This window comes from Amborella trichopoda, chromosome 9 (genome assembly GCF_054954075.1).
Source record: "Amborella trichopoda isolate Santa Cruz 75 chromosome 9, AtrichopodaSantaCruz75HAP2 v2.0, whole genome shotgun sequence".
Classification (NCBI taxonomy): Eukaryota; Viridiplantae; Streptophyta; class Magnoliopsida; order Amborellales; family Amborellaceae; genus Amborella; species Amborella trichopoda.
Window position 1 is genome coordinate 10,466,993 of NC_142344.1, and position 21,812 is coordinate 10,488,804.

Here is a 21,812-nt window from a genome sequence, read left to right on the forward strand (position 1 = left end):
TTGATTTCTCAGGAAAAACCCAAAAAGATAATACTTAATAAATTTGACGCATATCTCTATTGATTTCTCAATAAAAACTCATGTGCGTAGGACTCAAATGATCACCATTAAGGTTGGTACAAATCTCTAAAAAAGTCAAATCGTATACCCATGTGATAACTTTTATAAAGATATGTGCCAAATTTAATGGTGATCATTTGAGGTCTTACATATATAGGTGTGGAAGTGTCTCATAGGATCATTACTCATAATAATATTGATCTTTATGTATGTTTTCTAAAAAAATAATATTTAATGTTATTATTATTTTTGCACTTCGATAGTGATATTATGATCACAAGCATATTCCAGTCATCCAAGATCTCTATGAGGGGGTTCAGCTTCGTAAGAAATGAGTAATATCTTATTTCTCCTTTTTTTTTTTATTCACATAAGGAACGATGAACCACCTTGAGTAATATCTAATTTCTCTTTTATTTTTATTTTTGTATTCACATAAGGAACAATGAACCGCCTTAAGTATGGGGCAATTCCATGTTAGACCTGGGGCAGTCATAAAACTACCTTAGACTTCTAAATATTGTAAAATTGACAAATTAACAATTTTACCCCTCTTTTCAAACAAAATATTAGGACTTCTTTTTCTCTCAACTTCCACTTTCTCCTATGGTTTCTTCTTTATTCTCTCTCATTGAAGACCCAAATTTTTAACCTTTTCCCTCCCTCAAGTTCTCTTTCTGAAAACCCAACCTATTATTCATTCGTGTAAAAATTGAAGGTATTTTCAAAGCATGAAATTTGAGAAAAGATGAAAATGGATTGTGTTTTTAGAGAGAGAATGAGGGGAGAAAATAATGGATTGGCCTTTTAGAAAGAGAATGTGAATGTGAGAGTGAGATAAGGGAAGAATGTGTTGCGTTTTTAATGAGAGTACCTGTGCGGGATGAAAATGGTCGAGTTTTCAAAAGGGGATTACGAGAGGAAGAAACTATGAAAAAAAAAAGGGAAATTTTCGTATAGAACCTTAATTTCTCGTATTATTTCATGTTAGAGCTTCCTTTCGTTTTTGTTTCAAACGGCATAAAAAAATCGTTAAAGATATCACCATACCCTCTCATCTCTTATTTCTCTCTTTTATTAAATTTTGATTATAAAAATTGGCTTCAACAAATCTTTTTAGATTACGGGTTGAAGAGCAAACCTAAGGATAAAAGTGATAATAGTTTGATCGATTAGGAATAGTGATTATTTTTAAACAGAACTAACAATGTCGAATTGAATATTAATTTTCGTGTAATCATGTTTGCTTTGATTTATGAATTTTTTCTTTTCTCTTGCTTTGAAAATTAGTATCGTTTAATTTGCATACAAAGATCATATGTTACATCAAGTCAACTGATGTTTCACTAGCCTTGTGTTTGTATGCAAAGATAATTGGGAATTTTTTTCCGTTTTTTAAGATATATCTATTTTGAAACTTCATAACATTTTTCCCAAAAAAAAAAGACCGAAGCACCCATTTTTGGCTTTTCAAAAATTGAAATCATTAAAATTTTTGGTTTTTCAAAAACCAAATTTTTTATATTTTTTTGAAAAACCGAAAAAATTTTAAATTTTATTTTTAATAATCGGGAAAATATCTGTATACCCTCTTTTTAAGTTCCATTTCTTCACGATTTCAAAACATTTATGACTGCATAAATATCTTATGTATTATATCTTTTAACTCCTAAGACTAACTATATCTCTTTTAACCCTATTTATTTTTAGCTCAAACAATACAGGAAAAAAAACCTCCTTTTCTAGACACCCTCATCTCCCTCTATAGTCTATCGCGTTTCCCCAAACATCCCTCTCTCCCCACGTGTTTCCCTGAAGCCTTTCTCTCCCCATGTTTCCCCAAACTTCTCTCTCTCAAACAGGGGAATTCGCTACTTATATGACTGGTGCCAATTTAGTAATGAAATATTGTTCTTTAATGCGGCCGTTGCTCTTATTCGGCATTTAGTAATGTGGCTATTGAAAAAATGGAGAATAAAAATGTAAGTTTGCCCCAAATTACAACTCTTGATTTTGTGGCGGTGGCCATCACCTTGTATTTGTTACAGGTTTAAACTCATTACCGTCTTTCAAATTAATATTTAAACCAACCATGAAACTAATTATGAGTCTTCTTTCTCAGTCTAAAACAGTGGTACTTCCTTACAATCTTAGGCATTCTTTTTCTCACTCTAACCTCTTAACATTTATCTCCAACCAATATCTCGTATTTAGGCTTAAGCTCGTGAGAATTCTGCCTCTAATTCCTTACTCTCTAATCCATTAACATCTCTCTAATCCATCAAAATTTTTACTAATTCTGGGTATCTCTGACGATAGCATCTCTCTAGTTCATCTTAGCCCATTTCCATCTCTTTAATTGGAGTTAAAACTAGTGAAATTTTTCATAAATGGTGATTCTAGACTTCCTCTAAAACACACTCTCTCTACAATACTAAAGAGAACCCGATTCTGGACATGGCGATGACATGCTTGCATATATTCTACAATACTAAAGAGAACCCGATTCTGGACATGGCGATGACATGCTTGCATATATTGTTTATGGTGTTTTCATAATTATGGGGTTTCGCAAAGGCGACTCCAAGAATTTTACGCACCCCCAAATTCCTTCAAAAGAAAGGGGTTTCTTCCCTTATGGTCCAACAGGCGTCTAAAATGTAGCCGCGATTATTTACTTTAGCTACATAAGTTATGATGCAGTCTCTACAATGGTAGAGCCGCAGAGGAGGTGAAGGAACCTGCTGATATAGCAATTGGGGTCTCTGGTTCGGTTGTTCTCGTTAGAGTGCTCTACTCTTTAATGGTTGTTGCCATGGCCAAGTTAGTCTCTTAATGATGCAGTAAAATCTCTCTCTAACTTGTGGTAGGGTTGGGGGAAACACGGGGCAGATGGAGGTTTTGGGTAAACACCGGGGAGAGAGAGGGGTTTGGGAGAATCACGAGAGAGAGTTGGGGTTTAAAAAAGAAAATGAATTTTTTTTTTCATCTTTTATTTGTGCTAAAAAGATGCGAAAAGCAGCAAAGTTAATCCAGAGAGTTAAAAGATATAATAAATAAGATCTTTATGCATGACATATGTTTTGAAACTCTAAGTTTGTTGAGAAATTAAACTTTAAAAGTGATTGTCGAGAGATATTTTCTTTTAATTATTTTAATACCTAAAATATAAATATGATATGCTAAAGTGTCTTTTTGGTTAACATGTCTGCACTATATTTTTTATTTTTAATTATAAAATTTAAAACTTAAAAAATAGTATAGATACGACATATCTATGAAAATTGATGACCCAAAAATACACCACAGCGAACATTAGACCCTTGATTTCGCCATCCACTCTATCATTGGAACTTGTTAAGTACCATTCTTTTATAATGATATAAACCCAGTAAGTATGCTAAGGGCCTGTTTTTGTACATGGACTCCTAATATCTTGGATTTTGTCAAAATCTACTGTTTGGATTGTTTAATGACAATGATACTTAAAATTATGAAAATCAAAATCATGAAAATAAAACCTATATTTCCATGATTTCCTTTCCACACTCAAACCTGTTTTCTTTTTATTCCAAGACCCATGGATTTCACTTATTGGGTCTGTCAACCGGAAAGATATGGAGCATTTGGTAGGTATGAAAATTTTAGAGAGAAGGTACTTAAATTTTTTTAAAAGAGAAACTATCTCAAAAATTTTAAAGAGAAAAACTATATCAAATTTTAACTTTTAGAGAGAAAAAGTATGTTAAAATTTTAGAAAGAGAAAGTACCAAATTATTTTAGAGAGATGAACTATCTCAAAATTTTAGAGAAAGAAAATATATCAAATTTTAACTTTTAGAGAAAAAATATATTAAAATTTTAGAGAGATAAAAGTACCAATTTTTTAGAGAGCTAAACTACAGCAAAATTTTAGAGAGAAACTATTTCAAATTTTAAGTTTTAGAAAGAAACTATCATATTTTAGAGAGAGAAACATGCAAATTTTTAGAGTGAAACTATCTTAATTTTTTTAGAGAGAGAAACTATATTCAATTTTTTAGAGAGAGAAACAATCTCATATTTTGATTTTTAGAGAGAGTAACTATATCAAATTTTAGAAAGAGTATCTAAAAAGTTTTAGAAATAGAAATTATCTCAAAACAATTTAGAGGGAGAAACTATATCAAATCCTAAGTTTTAGAGAGATACCGTATTCTTAAAATTGTAAAGAGAGAGTATTCTTAAACTTTCATTGAGAAACTAATTATAAATTTTAGAAAGAGAAACGGCCAAAATAAAATTTAGAGAGAGAAATATCTCATTTTTTAGAGAGAGAAAGTATCCTGAATTTTGAGTTTTAGAGATAAACTATCTTGAATTTTGAATTTTAGGAAGAGAAAATATATTAAAATTTTAAAAATAGAAATTATATCAAATTTTAGATAGAGAAATTATCTAAAAAATTTTAGAGATAGAAACTATCCCAAATTATTTGGAGATGTTTTAGAGAAAGAAAATTTATTAAAATTTTAGAGAGATAAACTATATCAAATTTTAAATAGAGAAAGTACATCAAATTTTTAGAGAGAGAAACTATCTCAAAAAAAAAATAGAGAGATAAAGTATCTCAAAATTTAAGTTTTAGAGAGAGAAAGTATCTCAAATTTTAAACTTTAGAAAAAGAGTAGATCAAAGTTTAGAAATACACTATCAAATTTTAAAAGGATAAAGTATTTCAAAATTTTAGAGAGAGAAACTATCTCAAACTTGAAGTTTTAGAGAGAAAGCATTTTAAAATTTAAATGAGTAACTATACCAAATTTTAGAGAGAAAAGTACATAAAATTTTTTAAAAAAAGAAACTATTGCAAAACTTTTAGAGAGAAATTATCTTAAATTTTAGCTTTTAAAAAGAGAAAATATCTTAAAATTGGGGAGAAAAACTATATCGTATTTTAGAGAGAAAAACTACTTAAAAATGTTCAAAAAGAAAAACTATCTCAAAAGTATTGAAGAGGAGAACTATCTCAAGTTTTAAATTTTAGAGAGAGAAATTATTTCAAATTTTTAGATAAATTTCAAATTTTAAATTTTGAATAGACAAGATATTAAATTTTAGAGAGAGAAATTTTATCAAAACATTTACCAAACAATAGACAGAGTACTGATGGCAAGAAATCCGTAAATTTTGTATAATTTAACCAAACAAGATATTTGTGGAATCCATTATAAAAATCCTTGATATTGAGAATCCATATATCGCCTGAATTTCTTCATAATTCCCACCTATCGAAACGAGCCCTAAATTTCCCTTATTTCATTAGACCCTTGATTTCCCCATATAACGCGCATTTAGACAGAGAGTCATCAGCAATGTTCCTCGTGGGCATGACCTGTTTTCTTAGCGACGGTCGGGCGCCGCATCTGTAAATTGTATTCAAATTGAGTGGTTGCAGATCCATACGCCATGTTAATTTCCTCTATCTAGGCCATGTCGTTGCAGGCCTCTAATGTCGATTCCTAGGCCAAAGCCTTGCAGTATCTATACCTATTTCAATCCCTTCTTACCAGAAAACCAGCAGACCCTAAATGCCATATCCACAGCTGTTCAAAGCAGGGCAAATTTTGACTCCTCTCTCCGGAAATTAGTCCCCAATTTAACAGCAAACCACGTTGTTCACCTTATTTTCTCTCATCCATCACAAGACCCACCTTCTCTACTCTCTTTCTTCAAATGGGTTGCTGCCCAAAAGGGTTTTCGCCACACCATTCAGTCATATTGCGCCATGACCCACTTTCTTTCTCTACACAGGATGGTCCCTGAAGCTCTCTCTCTCCTCAAAACTGTGGTCTCTCGCAAGGGCCGAGACTCTGCTTCTTCGGTATTTAATGCGCTCCTCGAAACCCAAGTGGAAGATGTGCAATGCCATGACCAACGTTCTCGCTCTACATCTTTTGAGCTTCTGATGAACGTTTACATTGATTCTGGCTTCATATCAGATGCAATTCAATGCTTGAGACTGGTAAAAAAACATGGTTTTAAGCTTCCATTTCAAGCATGCAATTACCTTATGGACTGCATCATGAAATCGAATACTCCAGCTGCTGCTTGGGCCTTTTACTCTGAGATTCTGGACTATGGGTTTCCACCAAATGTTTATACTTTCAACATGATCATGCATTCATTCTCTAGAATTGGAAAAATTAAGGAAGCACAGCTCTTGTTTCGTGAAATTGGGAATCGAGGGCTCACTCCCTCTGTGGTGAGTTTCAACACTCTGATCAATGGTTTATGCAAGAAGGGTGATTTAGAGGGTGGGTTCTCTTTGAAAAGGTTAATGGTGGAAGAGGGAATTGCACCTGATGTTGTAACTTACAGTGTGCTAATCAATGGCTTATGTAGAGAGAGAAAGATTGAAGAAGCTTGTGATTTGTTTGATGAAATGAATGAGAGAGGCCTGGTCCCTAACAGCATCACCTTCACGACTCTCATTGACGGCTATTGTAAAGAGGGAAACATAGAAAAAGGTCTGCAAATATATCAAAAAATGATGAAAAAAGGCTTGAAACCAGACCTAGTAACGTATAATTCACTAATATATGGGCATTGCAAAGTGGGGGAATTGAAAGAAGCAAGAGAGCTTTTCTTTGAGATCAGAAAGATGGGTTTGAGGCCTGATAAGATAACCTACACAACTTTGATTGATGGTTTCTGTAAGGAAGGAGATATAAAAGCTGCCATGGAAATTCGAAGAGAAATGGTGAAGGAAGGAATTGAATTGGATAATGTAGCTTATACTGCTCTCATTGCAGGGCTTAGCCGAGAGGGTTGGATCCCTGATGCACAAAAAGCACTTAGGGAGATGCTAAGAGAGGGGTTAACACCTGATGTGGCCACTTACACAATGGTGATTGATGGCTATTGTAGGAGAGGTGACGTGATGATGGGGTTTAAGTTATTGGAGGAGATGAAAATTAATGGAATTGTTCCTGGAGTGATCACATATAATGTACTCATGAACGGGTTGTGTAAACAAGGGCAGATGAAGAATGCAGGGATGCTTTTGAATGCTATGCTTAACCTTGGGATTGCGCCTGATGATGTTACATATAATATATTGTTGGATGGGCGTTGCAGGAGTGAGGGATCAAAGGAACTGGTAAAGTTGAGAGGGGAGAAGGGGCTGGTTTCTGATTATGCAGCTTATTCATCTCTTATCAGTGAGGTTGGGCAGAGGTCCAGAGATCGTGGGGCTAGATGAATGTGTGATTGTTGTACAGTATTCCATGACTGTTTTAGAGGGGAATTCAGAGAATAAGTACACATGTTATTGGGATTACGGCCCCTCTCTCATACACACGCGCATGCATCTGCACATTATTTTTGCAATGAGAGTTAAAATAGCCCAAGAAGGATACTCTACTTTTGTAACTTATATAAATTCTGAATGCTCTAATTTATCAAGTCAGAGAGCACAATGTCAACCGGAACTCAAGTCCAATCCTTTCATAAATGATACAACTCTCTCGGCAAGCTTTTCATCAACCCAAGACCAGCTGCTGCAAAAAAATGGCACCCAATTATATTCCTTGGCTGGCTCTGCTCTGTAGGGGCAATCTTCATTGCCACACACGAATACAAATTGAGTTTAACTGTATACAACCATATAAATCTTGTATGTTTTCTACATCATCTATGCATTCCTTCAATTTTAAGAATAAGAGATGAAGCAAAGGATGACGGTCTAGAGAGACCAAACATATATCTGCAAACAAAGCTTCGGACTTCTCACTCATCTGATCAATTTCCAAGGCCACGTATGTACCACTGGAAGAGGCTAAATTTCTCTCAACTGGCAAAGCTTCCAAATCTCTTTCTAACAAAGATTTTGAATTTTTTTCCTCCATGAAAGCTTTCAAATCCCTCTCTGCCGACAAAGCTTCCAAATCTTTCGGAATTGAAAAACCTTTGGAATCCCTCTACTAAAAGGGACACCACAAATTTCATTTAAAATATTTTATAAAAATACTAAAAATCAAACAATATTTTAGCGTGACATTCTGACGAGCATTCCCAACCCTCATTCAGATTGAATGGTTGAGAAATGGTGTAACATATAGTTTACAGGCAAAATGATTTTTAACCCCTTCCCTGAAATTTCCATTTCTATTAGCCCATTGGATTAACCAAAATCCCTTGCATCCTTTCAAGTTTAAAACTTTGGGACCATTAGGCCCTTAATTATGTTATTTTTTTTTTTTTTTACAAATTTGATCTCTTTATTTTACAAAATGCAAAACCCTTACATTAGTCATCTTCTTCTTCTTCTTCTTTTTTGTGACTTGATATATAAATTTTATTGATGATGATAATAATTATCATTAATAATTAATAATTCTAATAATAACAATAATAACAACAATAATATATTAATTGTTAAATATTTAATCTCTTGTAGGTATTTGATAATAAAAATAATAATAAATGAATAAATAAATAATAATAATCTATTAACAATAGTAACAAATATCTTGATTAATCATTTTTCAAGTTCAAAAGATATTGATATAATTGTAAAATAGGTCATAATACTAAAGGAAAATTCCTTTTTTATTTAGTCTAAATTTATAAAGTGGGATCCACAAAGGTAAAATTGGTTTTAGGCAACGGAAGAGAAAGGGAAAGGAACATTTTGTAAAACAAAAAAATCAAATTTATAAAAAGAATAAAAAAAAACACAATGAGATGGCTAACGGTCTCAAAATTCTAAATTTGAGAGGGTAGGGATTTTGATGAACCAAGCTAATAGGGATAAAAGTTTCAGGGAGGGGTAAAGGTCATTTTCCCAATTTATATGTATTGGGAATTCACAGATAAAGCCTTCCCTGAGGTAAAAGAATACAAAGCAAAGGAATTCCAGGTCTTCCTAACAGATCTCGCCATACATGGAGCAGACACACAGATGAAACATGTAAGAATTAATTTTGAGAAAGAGAGAACGCTAAACATATGAAATCAGAAAGGGGGATTGACATGTGTATATTTTGGATACTGCCCCAAGTCTACCCTGGCTAATCAGGTTCTAAGGGTGACAATGGATCCGGTACAGGTCCGGTTCTATTGGATTCAGATCTAGACCCAAATAGTACGAGATAGACATGCACCCGGACTTGACGGGTCCAGAGTGCCCCAAACTCGTTCCCGTACGAGTACCCAGAATGCTGGACCCAGGACCCGACCTTGCCCAGTGACTTTTGACCGGAGACGGGACACTTCGCAGCGTTAATAAAGGGAGATGCCTGCCTGAATTTTGAGAGGCCCGGCACCGGAAAATATGAGGATATAATGGCTTCAGCAGGAGGCCATGAGTGAAGGAACTAAGAGAATTAGGGTCAAATGCGTCTCTCTGCAGGCCCCTAATGCATATGCACCTCTGGTCTTTGTTTCCCTCTGCTCTTCTGTTTTGCTCTTCTTTCTGCTCTGAACCTTCTGGTGAAAAGACTTAGAACGTTGAGGAAATAGAAAGGCCGGATGCTTTTTTTTTTTTTTTTTTTTTTTGTGTTAATACAATAGGGGAAAAGGCTGCATAAAGATGAGTTCCTCTCTATGTATGGGCTTTTGTTACATTAGGAAAGGGAGAATCAAAATAAAAGGGTTTTTCTTTTTGGGCAAAATCTTCAATTTTATAGCCCTGACATTACATAGTAAATATAAAACCAATAAAAGTTTTTTCTATAATAAATCAGGGTCGGGTCCATTGGAACCCGTACCCTACCCATGCCTAATTTCGGGTCCATAGAGATGGACCTGGACCCCACCCACCTGGTCCAAATGCTAGACCCATACCCAAACCCGTGTGGAGTATGCCCAATGGGTCGGTCAGGTTCGGGTCCATTGCCACCCCTAGAAATTTCCCACTTATTTTTTCATTCCTCTATCATTGTGGGGTTCTTTATCCACACAAGTTCCTACACTTGCTTCCTAGGCATTAGGACATTTACATGGTTTTTGAAAAATTTATGGAGCTGGTGATATAGTTTGTCGATAATCAAGTGGTAGTCAAAATAGTGTCTAGGAGCAAACTAGTTATTGGAACATAACAAGGTTTTGCAAGGTGTAATAGGGAGGGCTAGCGTAACCTCTATTTGGGGTCTAAAGCTTGCAAGGTAGAATTAAGGTTGCGTTTCAGGGTTGGAGTGAATTGAAGAGGTGTAGGAAGGGCCACCAGGAGGTTCTTAAAGGGGCTTGAGTGGTCAAACCAGCCTTGCATATGTTATTACGTGCAATGGTATGCATGATCTGGCTCGTCATGTTTCATGTGCATGTGTGCACATGTCAATTTTATGCTCACTTTTGCCTCCATTTCCGGCTAGTTCTTTTAGCCAAAAATCTATAAACGGAGGAACCTATAGTAGGTTGGACCGATCGGAAGCTCTAATGGTACACATGATCAAATCCTAAGCATTACTTGATTCTTAGTTGGAAAGCACCAAATTGGACCATACAATGGCAGTAATTTGATGTAAACATCGCAGTTTACATTAATTGAAAGATTGGAAAGGCTAAACATGAGATATCAATGAAAATTTGTATGGGAGCATTGCTTCAACTTTCGAGCTGAGTTTTTGGAAACAAATCAGAGTCTCAATATTGGGCTTATCACTTATGGTAAGATATACAAAGAAATGGAGGGCTGGGGAGAGTTGATTGCACGGCTCTAAGCAGATACTTACCATAAAAAAAAGCTGCCCTAGGTAGCTTTCAATGGTAAAATGCAAATTCCTATGTGGCCTTAAGATGGCCAAGCGCCCTGTCACTGAATTCCTCATAATATAACACGCCCCGTGGTACAGTAAGTCGATGTAGTGAAAGTAGAAAACGGACCTGAAAAGTGTAGACTATTAGAAGCAAGTCATAATCAAATGCACGTCACATGCACTAGTGATATATATCAAATATGCAAAATATACAGATACATGAACAAGCATCTCTCTCTCTCTCTCTCTCTCTCTCTCATGATTAGTGCTTCTTCTAAGTAAATGCATCAGCAGAAAAAATAAGAAGTTTGAGGCTTTGATATACCCATTGAAATGCTGCTAAAATCCACCAGCACCCTGACAAACCACACCCTCTACCTGCAGTATTCTGCACAAAGTATACCAAAAAAAGCGGTACGGTAAAAAATTGCAGAAAAACAAGTTCCATGCATTAACTGAAACTCAGATAAAAATTAATCCGTCATACTGCACACTCTTGCTTTTTATGAAAATAAATCAGGGGAATACGGACGTCTTTTGGGAGGCATACAAGAATTGACTCATCTCATTTCCGTAAAAACTGTATTCCTTAATTGCAGCTAAAAGACGGACGCAAAGGCATATACATGTAAATTACTTTTTCTTTTGGGTTTCTCGTTTTCTTCCTTTTTCTTTTTTTTGTTGTTGTACAAGTTCCTAGAAAGTGTTAAAATTTAAAGAAGCAAAGTTGGTGACGGGTGGCTAGTAAAGCCACTGAGAAGAGGAGCACTGTACGTCGAGTGCTTAATGGGCAAAGACCAAGTGCATGAAAAGCACAAGGCCTACAAGTAAGTGAAGGCTAGAGATGAGAAAAAGACTGCTACGGAAGAATGTGTGCATACATAAGGAACCACTGAGAGCAGTCCCGAAGACTATTCACCATCGCAAGGACCGAAATGTGGTAGTGGCTGATGTTATTCAAATTTTCATCATCAGCATGATGTGGTGCCATGCTTTTGGAAGGGGGGTTAAAGGAGTACGAAATCGATCACTTTTTTTTGGGTAAGTAAATCAATCACTTCACTGCACACGTATCAGTTTTGCATGGATTATATCATAGAATCAGAAAAGAGGACTGAATAGTTTGGGGCCCCAACAGCAAAGTGATTTCACAGGAAAGTCGTTCTACAATAAGTAAATATGGATCACAGCCAGAACCACCTGTCTCACAGAGTTGAACCTTCCCATGCAAAACGATTGCCTTACGCTGGCTGGTTCTACTAGATAAGCTATTGACCATCGACAACATAATACAGTGAGGAATGCTTAAAGTATCATGTGCAAAGAGAATATTCAGTCTGCAGGATTTGCTCTTCCTATGCCTGTTGCTGTAGAACCATGGGCAGCAAATTTGCACCTTTTCAACTTTCAATGGGAAAGCCTGAATAAATTGCTGACCTGGTAACCAAACAGCTATCACAGCTTGGGTTTATACTTGGAAATTAAGCTTAATCGCTGGTCAAACAGAATAGAAGGTTTCTAAAAAGCAAATGGCGAAGTATGACAAGGCTAAAAGAGAAGATTAAGGCCATGTCTATCTCATTCGCCATGGTAAGAAGAAAGTTAGGGGGCTGGTGCTTGTATCTCCAACATAAACCGGAAGTGCCTTAGTGTTCATTTCTTTTTTGGTTGTTACACAATTTTTGTACTGAGCACCCCTCCTGTGTATTGCCTCTCTCTCTTGTAATTTTCCAATACTCTATACTAAAGTTAACAATTTAAAAAAAAGGTGCCTTTGCTTGATGAGTCCTTATAAGTAGTTAATGGTGTAGTGTGTTTAAGGGAACCGTATGTGACTATTAGATTTTATGTGGTAGTTGTACAGCATGCTAACAGTATTTAAATCATTTCAAAACTCAAACTTATGCACAGGAGTTCAACCGGTCATGTTTTCTTTGGGTAGTTCAGTACTGGAACTTTGGATGTATTGTTGCAATCATTAACATAGTAACCTAACACCCAAAAGACCGACTCCATTTCTCCAATCTGTCAGTTTATTAATGGGAGTCAGTTTTCACAGTTTCTATGATAGTATGAAATCTAGTTTTAAAACCTTGGCCTCAGAAGTCTTAATTCCATTTACTAAAGAAATGTATGTGATATATTGGAGCTGAAAACCATTAAATCTCCATTAGATCTAAATGATCCAGTCACTGGTCTCCCCCAGTGTCAAGGACCATTATGTTAAATTTTGACGATTGCTCTCTTGGCAACCTGGGCAAGCGTGAATAGGGGGACAGTTTCGAGATAGCCAATCCCAGGTATTCCTCACCTTTCCAGGTCCCATTGGGACCACAAAATTCGCCACTTCTGAGGCACGAGCACAGCCAGAAGTTCTAAAACCGTTTGATTCTGGCCATCTATTCCAGTGCAGGGGCATTTCTTGAGATGTCTTGGTCCTCAAATCCAGTTGTGGCTTCTTGGAAACCTTCCCCCTTTTGAACAAATCCTAGCCATATTTAAAACATAATTGGAGAGACGTTCATGTGAACGCGGAGAGTTTGGCAAAACAGGGCATGGTGGGTTCTCAACTGGAACTCCACCTGCCACCTCCAAAGGCCCAAAACTGAGACTTCTTCTTCCTGGGATTTTGGCAAAAGCATAGGGTGGTGTGCAAAAGCTGATTGCAGTGGGATAGCGGATGGCTACCCATTGATTTCATCCGGGGACCAAAACTGACTCTCCAACTCCCCTCCCTCCCCCCGAACCTCCCTCTTCCTCTTTTCCCCTCCCCACTCATCCCTCCCCTCTCTCTCTATCATCTCTTGCTCTCTCTCTTACCCTCTCTCTTTATCATACAAACTACTTTACCAAATTACGTTCAAGTGGTATGCGTAGAAGCAGGTTTACGCAGGACTAAGTGGCCGTCATAGTTTACGGCCAGAAGATCCAGAGCTGAGTTCCCAAAGAGTTTTCACAATTGTGAATAGGGATCATTGAATAGATACATGTGAATCCCTCATTTCTCTGTATGCAATTCACCCTCTGCCAACTCTTGGTCCTTTCCTTCTCGTATTTATCATTGCAAACAGCAGGCATCTCTGCCGAATTTTTTGTACAAACGGCAGCATTTTGTAAACAGTAAGTTTCAATATTAATACAATACAGTCAAATATTCTCCCTAAAAGAAAAGATTTCAGGGCCCAGTCTTTCTACAACTAGAATCTGTCAATACAGATGTGCACTCATTTAGTAATACTAAGGGCCTCAAAACCTTAAATAAAGTAAGGGTTTTGTTACTTCACTTGAGAAGAATCACTTCGTACACAATTTGGACTCTTAAACATCAAAATACCAAGGCGTTTTTTGGAAACCTCTAATACAAATCTTCACGGCCACATAATGTGAGTGACAAATACATACACATAGGTGATTTTTTTTTTTTCAGAGGGAAGTTGACTGTAATTGTATTACTGTATAATAAGGTCTACAAAAAAATAAGGCCCTCTGAAAGGGCACCGTATACAGCCCCTAAGGGGTCCAAAAAAGCTTTACAAAAGAGGAATTACAACTCCGAGGGGAGGAGAAGGGTGGCCACAGAAGTATATAGCCCCACCGGGCAATTAGAATAGGCCCCCTCTCAAAGTACACCAGGTGTTGTTCTGGATTGGTCTTTACCCAATGAAGCCCCCTGAATCTTGAGATGGAAATGGTTTTGCAGACACTGCATTTTTCATAATGCTCGGGCATGAGAAATTATCTCTCTTATTTTGTTTGATTCACACGTGGTTTATGAGAAGAGTAGAAGTATGGGCCTGGACTCCCAAAAGGCTTGCCCAGCACTCATTCTTGTTTGATCCAATTATGGTTGCATCAGAAAGATCGTTAATGAGTTCAAAGGTTATCACTCTCAGTTTTCACGAGTTTTATGAGTTATAGACTGTTCTGGAATACAAATTTCATTCAATGTTTTCAAACTTTTTAGTGAATCTATGGCTATGGAGCCAACCCAGCCTGAAGTTGAACAACAATATTATATGTGCCCAAGAGAAATTCTACCATTTCCATTGTGATCGTATATATGTGTCTCTAAGTGGTAGTGTGGCAGTGTGGAATCCTAATGTTCAGCCTCATATAACATCTAAATCCCGAAAGAGTTCACCTTTAAAGGTGAAAAGAAGTGACATCATGTCCACCCGCATACAAGACCAAGTCATGCAATACTCAATGGTTTGTGCAAGATCTAGGTGGCTACCAAGAGTCATAGGTGAAGACCAGATCCATACACTGTTCCATGGAACCTTCATGGATCTCATAGTGAGAGATGCATGACTTGCAGCTCCAATCCAACTAAGTGCCATGATACAACTTCTCTCATGGCTGCCAAAGGGGTCAGGTCATGGGGGAAGACAAACTAAGTTCCACATTTTGGGAAACCTGCAATAGATGCCATACACATTTATGCCCATAATAGCCATTAACATCTGACCATTGGGAAATGCAATCTTGTAAGCCATTAATATGCTGCACCATTTGCACAATTATTGACCAAAAGTATAAGGCTCTGATTGAAGAATGTCCCATACTGATACAGGCTGACTAATTTGCAGCGTATACTCAATACCCACAATCATCTATATTTGTACGGTAATAACAAAATTACAAAAGGTAAAAGTTTATATAGAGGCGAGGCTCTAAACAATCAAATTAGAGCCTACCTCAAAATTTTCACTAGAAGGGGTTGTTTTGATGCCCAAATATCCTCAAATTGATCATCTCGACATCAAGATGCATGGACATGAGAAAAAGTTAGATTTCAAGTTTTGGAAATAGTGTATTTTGTAACGCATTTTTGGACCGTCAATTTTCAAGATTTTCAAATTTTCATAGATCTGTCAATCTACACCATTTTTAAAGCTTTAAACTTTATAAATAAAGATGAAAATATATTTTAAAGCTATCACAAAGATTTTCAGTATTGAAACCACATTTCTCGATACTATTTGAAGATAGGCTCTAATTTGATTGTTTAGAGCCTAGGCTCTATACAAACCACACCCAATACAAAAGGCATAGGTACTGAAACATATATAAGAATAACAATTTTGGCAAATCTCTTTTGTAAACCAAAATAAAGTATAGACAACTATAGTATGTAAAAACATGGGCTTGTGCTGGGAATCACCAGGAAGCTTGAGTCACCAGGTCCGAATCGGACAAGATATTTTTTAAAAAATATAAATTAGGTATTTCTTTAGAAAATCTGAGACTTAGTCAAGTCCCAAGGTCTTGTATCTGGACTCACCAGGGCATAAAGCCAAGCTGAATCAGGCGAGCCCCAAGCAGAGTCCTGATCTTTTTAATACAGGATATCTAATATGCAATCCCTGAGGAGACATGTCCAAAAAAGAGGTGATGGATGATAGTGTGACACCCAACATAATCTAAAGCTCCTGCCACGGTGAACTAGCATGTGGAGCCATTCACAAAATCATATCAGAAGATGTGAAATGCTCTTCAAAGTGGTTGAAGAATGTCCTATACTGATACAGGCTCACTAATTTGCATCATATACTCACAATACCCACAATCATCTATATTTGTAGGGTGATAAAGAAATATAAGAGGCATAGATACTAACACATAATAAGAATAATGATAACGGCAAATCTCTTTTGTGAACCAAAATACAGTATAGACCAGCTGGGAATCACCAAGAGGCTGAGTCACCATGTCCGAATTGGACAAGATATGCTTAAAAAAAAAAAAGGTATATCTTTAGAAAATCTGAGACTCGGGCAAGTCCCAAGGTCTTGTATCTGGACTCGCCAGGGCACCAAGCCAAGCTGACTCAGAGCACCAAGCAGAGCCCTGATTATTGTAATACAGGATATCTAACATGCATTCCCTGAGGAGACATGTCCAAAAAAGAGGTGATGGATGATAGTGAGACACCCAACGTAATCTAAAGCTCGTGCCACAGTGAACTAGCATGTTGAGTCATTCATTACAAAGTCACATTGGGAAGATATGAAATGCTTCATCAGATTACTTGTGAAACAAAAAGACATATATAGTGGATAGAAAAAATGCTATTTACGAGGAGGTAATCAGGAACTCATAAAGACAGCCAAGGAACACATTAAGAATATCATTCAAGCAGTTGTTTACTTTCAATGGAAGATAACTTGTAGAGGAGAACCAAAAACACACAAAGCAGATCTCTTGGACATAAAAATATAGATCAAAATACAATAGACAAGAATTAATAAGCACAATTGCTATCTAGTATATAGCCAGAGCACCTCACATGCTAAATTGATTTAAAATGTCCTTGTCAGCCACCTCAAATGGGATAATTCTTAGCTCTAATCACAACAAATGAATTTATTTTCGAATTTCAAAGGTCAAAAGAATAATTGCACACCCATAGCAGAACGCCACCAACAACAAGGCAACCAGCCATTGATAAACTTAGGAATCTCAGGTCCCTTGCAGCCTGCATGAACAAAAAAACCACCAAAGAAAAATCCATCAATTATCAATAAGCTGAGGACCTAAATTACCTCTGAGGTTGCACAGACTAACTGCAAGTCTACAAGAGAAACAAAGTAATTTCTATCTAATTTATAACCTTATCAAGCAATACTGAATGATGAGCCTTTCATAAGATGAGGGAAGCATGTACATACATTTAGTCATGGTTCATCACTTTAAGTAGCCCAGAGAACAGCTATGAAATCGCTGTCCACAAAATAGCCACAGAACTCCCAATGCTAGTTCTTAAGTCAATGTAAGGCTTTTGACTACACAACCTAAACTTTCTGTAGACCTATATGCAACTAGCAGATCCCGGTCTTCATTATTAACTCTGTACTGTTTATTTTCCATAGCAATGCAAAAATAAGAATGTTGATCACAAGGATAATGCACACCATCCTATTAACAATCTTAAGATGAGGTACTTAGACACGACTTGTCAGTGACATAAAAACAAAAATGGAAAATATGGAACTTCTGAGTTTTTTATAGTTTTGCAGAGATCTACTGGGTAGATGGCTACAAGAAAAATGACTAGTCGAGTGAGAGCTTCAAGACCTTAACAAAACCAGAATTAGGACCTCCATTTCCATGAAGAAGGAAATGGTAGCAATTGTTTCTGAAAACTAAAGCCTGACCAACAGAGCCAAGGAAACCCATATAACCCATCAGTTCATGGCTTTAACTTCTAAGCATATGGCAATGAGTAGGAAAAGAGCTTCACCCTATATCCTGAGAGGAAGCTTCTCAATCAAACAGGAATACAGAATGCACTGCATCTCGGAGATCTTTGCTGAGAAGTGCCTCTCATATCTTGGACAACACCCTCAGTTGTCACCATTCAAAGGAAATTGCTGGACTAATCACAATACATAGATTTTCTAAAACAAAAGAATTTAAGGCACTCATCATCATTAGATGCAAATGGAAGACTTCACATGCACATCTGCTGTTGCCATTCTTCTAATATTTTATGCATATCGATGATGATGATTCAGAAACACGGGATGAAAAAGTTAAATGCAGCATCTTGTTTTTCTTTTTAGTCAATAAAGAGCTAGAATGTGACGGAACACTTCACAGACATTTCCCTCCCTCCCACCCACCCTCTCTCTCGCACACACATACACGTACACATACATGAAGCAAGCAGCTATGTGGCCTTTGTATTACATATTTCCTATCTCACTCTTACACTCCTCCAACCTCATTCTAACCACTTTGTAGTGGTATTCTCATAGATGGTTCTTTCTCATTTCTTGCTGAGGTGCTCCAGTATGCAAACTCTAATATTGCATAGTGTGTATTGGATCACCTTGAGGATATTACAAGATGTTCCCTTGCAAAAGCACCATTTTGTAAAATATTAGTACAATTCATAAATATAAAAAGCAACAAGACTTCCCATCTTGACTTGCCAACTGTCACATGATGCTTGTTATAGAAGGTGGTCTTAGTCAGAAATCTTTTTAGCTTGTTAAGGGTATGCTAATGCACCAAATGAGTTTCAAACTGAAGGCTGGAAAGTTCAATATAATCTTGAGCATAGTGTTTCGATTGCAAATCAAAGTAGAATCTTTGGATTTTTATTTTTCTTTTTTGATAGATAAGATCTTCATATATTTGTCCTTTAAAATCCAAGGATCGTTGTTCTTCAAGAACCTTTGGATCATTGAACAACAAAGATAAAATGCTGCCTGCGTTGAAGTAGTCATAGATGCATATTAGAACTTAAACTAAGGGCAAATACTCATGTAAACAACTATATCATCATTCTGCTTGTACAAGGAACATTTTGTACTCTATATTTTGAACTACAAAATCAATAAAAGGTACTTGAACATAAAACTAGGACTGAAATTCATCCATTCCTAAAGTCTTGATATGGATACGATCAACTAGAAACCTTCCTCATGAAGAGAGGTGATGCTTTAACTTCATTATTAAAACTTGAAAGTTATTAAGGCTTAATTTTTTGCACATCATTTGGTTCTTGAATCATTAACATTTCCTGAATGTCTTGGTGTTACTTCATTGACATATTGGTTTCTGATGTCAATTTGGAACAACTTTGTAATTAAGGAGGCACAACTGCGCAATCCAAAGTCATGCTATCTAAAAAGATAGTCTGGAAGTCCAAACTAAGGACCATTCAAAAGTCCAGATGGTAGCAACTATTCATAGAACTTCAAAGCATCAATGGTTATGAACTCGTAAATGTGTATCTAATTTTAACGAACAATTTTGTGCATTTGATGTCCATTTATGGTTTTATGCATATTAAAGAATAGATACTGTGTTCTCTACAGTACACGGCATGATTTTGGCAGCTTAATGTGTTAAGTGTGGGTGTATTTATGTACCCATGCATGTGTGTGCACAAGTGTGCTGCTGTACAGCATTAGCAAATAACTTACACAAGTTACAACTGTAATTTAAATGCTTTGATTATAAATCCCCATGCCTTAGAAAAAAACTAAAAATATAGTTCAACACCAAGCAAAAGGTTTCTAAGCCATTTGTGACAATAGAAACAGAACTGCTCACATAACTTAGAAAACTGAACCTTCACACATCTAATCAGACCAACTGTAGATTGTAACACACCAGTAAGGTTCCTTCAAGACTATCCATTGAAGGCGTCACCATCAATGCAACAAAATATGGAAGCAATACCTTGTGCATCTGCATTTAAACGCATTTCAAGGATGAAATAGGGAACTATCCAATTGATAAATATGATTACATGTAATAAAGGGAGATTAAATGACAGGCAAAAAAAACTCAAAGCTCCTGTTTCTATTTTCACGACTCATAAGAGAATTGGATGCATCAAGTTGCACAAAACAAGGAAACTAAACCCATTACAAATAATGATATAATGAACGACTGTGTAATCTTGAGTATCATTAGACATTCACAAATTGCTTAGACAGAAAAAATGCTATAGGAATTATTCTGGTTTTATGATAAATATCATGATGAAGCAATAACTTCATGGAAGCCGTAACTTCTAGAAGGCATACGTATCCAGGTACCCATTTCGAGTGATCCAGAGTTTGTCTCCTAGCTCTTTTCGACATCAGGCAGAGCTATTTCAATAAGTTACATGAAGTTCTAGATGTATCTTCATAGCTCAGAAGAGGTGTCTTTTTGACATTTGTAGCATTTCTACATACTTATTTGAGGGATATCACATTATAAATAAACATAGGTTTTTACCCAAAATTTTGCTCCACATCAATAAATACTAATTACTAACAGCTTACGTTTCACATATAACTTTATAAAATATCAATAAGTATGAACGAGAACAACATTATCATTCGAAGTGCTTCACTGGCAAATATAGTACCTTCTACAACAAGGAAAGCTCAACATCATCAGTAGTTCTTACACTAAAAATTGGATGATATAAGAAGTTCCACAATGTGCATTGAAGAATGTCAGATAAAACTGCAGGAATTGATACTAAAAGAAAACCTCTCTAATGATGTCATGATCATTTGTGAAAATATGAGGACATAACCAAGGGAATGAGGTCCCAATGCTCCCTATGAGAAATCCACTTAGACTTCCAAGAATTATGAGTGACTGGAGTAATGCTCTTGCCTGGTCAAGAACCAAAAAGTGTTAGTAACAAGAGTAACACTACATAAATGCATAGGTATGTGTGTGTGTGTGCGCGCGCGTACGCATCTGTGTATGTGTTAATTATAGGGAAAACACAAACTAGATGCCAAAATTATTTGCTATGTTTTAGGATATCAAAAAGGTACCAAACCTGCAACTGCAATTAATAAAGCAGATATGCCTGATTCAATTGTGCATCTAACCATCTCCAATATGCAGAGTAACTTCTCATGCTGATGTATTCTTCATGGGAAATTATGTGTTCATCACAGTACATTGTCCAATACTGTGATTCAATGTGGAAGGCTCCTCATGAATGTGTACATGTGTTTGTGACACCAACTCTTTTAGATGTAGGAAAATTTGAAGAACAATAAAAACAGTAAGAAGCCAAGCCAAACATAAGCAACAATTGGAGAAACGCTAAGGTTTTCTCCTCACCTCAAACTAGGGTTCCAAAAGCCAAAGTTTTTCTTTCTTTTTCAATTCTGAAAATCACATGGAATAGCCCCAAGGCCCACCTCTTATATATTATAATTTAATATTCAAAGGCATTAAATGTCTTTACAATAATTAAATAACCCAAACAAACTAACTTAAAACACAAAATTCATATTAACAAATTTAGCCCTGTGAACAGTAATCCATAAACAGTACCCATGAATAGTAACTAGTGAATAGTAAATAAAAATATATAAAAAAAAACCTAGAATTCCTAAAAAAACTTAAAAACCCTAAAACTAAAAATGAAATATACATCCTTTGAAATTAAATGAAAATTAAAACTAAGAATAATTTTGCCCTGCATAACTTTGGCAGAGAAATAACTTTAGAGTCAAATCCAAATCCTATAGATTAATA

At 36.0% G+C, this 21,812-nt stretch overlaps 2 protein-coding genes across 20 annotated transcripts in view; one reads left to right on the forward strand and one right to left on the reverse strand.

Moving 5' to 3' along the window:
* The first annotated feature begins 4,101 nt into the window (after positions 1-4,101).
* On the forward strand, positions 4,102-7,760 carry LOC18424259 (Pentatricopeptide repeat (PPR) superfamily protein). The gene has a single exon (XM_006828849.4). The coding sequence runs from the start codon at positions 5,552-5,554 to the stop codon at positions 7,301-7,303; it is 1,752 nt and encodes a 583-aa protein (XP_006828912.2). The 5' UTR covers positions 4,102-5,551; the 3' UTR covers positions 7,304-7,760.
* Positions 7,761-10,558: 2,798 nt separating this feature from the next.
* The window catches only part of LOC18424260 (MATE efflux family protein), a 45,072-nt gene continuing 33,818 nt past the window's right edge, over positions 10,559-21,812 (reverse strand). For 6 of the 19 annotated variants that reach the window (XR_016040622.1, XR_016040624.1, XR_016040615.1 and 3 more), the window contains 5 exons: positions 20,802-20,930; positions 19,926-20,003; positions 17,206-17,277; positions 11,125-11,187; positions 10,559-10,926 (listed from right to left, as the gene is read on the reverse strand). Coding sequence is in view for 2 of the 19 variants with exons in the window: in XM_006828850.4 (XP_006828913.2) it covers positions 10,825-10,926; positions 11,125-11,187; positions 17,206-17,277; positions 19,926-20,003; positions 20,802-20,930 (444 nt within the window). In the remaining 17 variants the exon portion in view is untranslated. Of the gene's footprint in view, positions 10,927-11,124; positions 11,188-17,205; positions 17,278-19,869; positions 20,004-20,673; positions 20,931-21,102; positions 21,296-21,812 lie in introns of those variants that run through there. The other 13 variants (XR_016040623.1, XR_016040609.1, XR_016040617.1 and 10 more) reach the window with 8 other exon arrangements.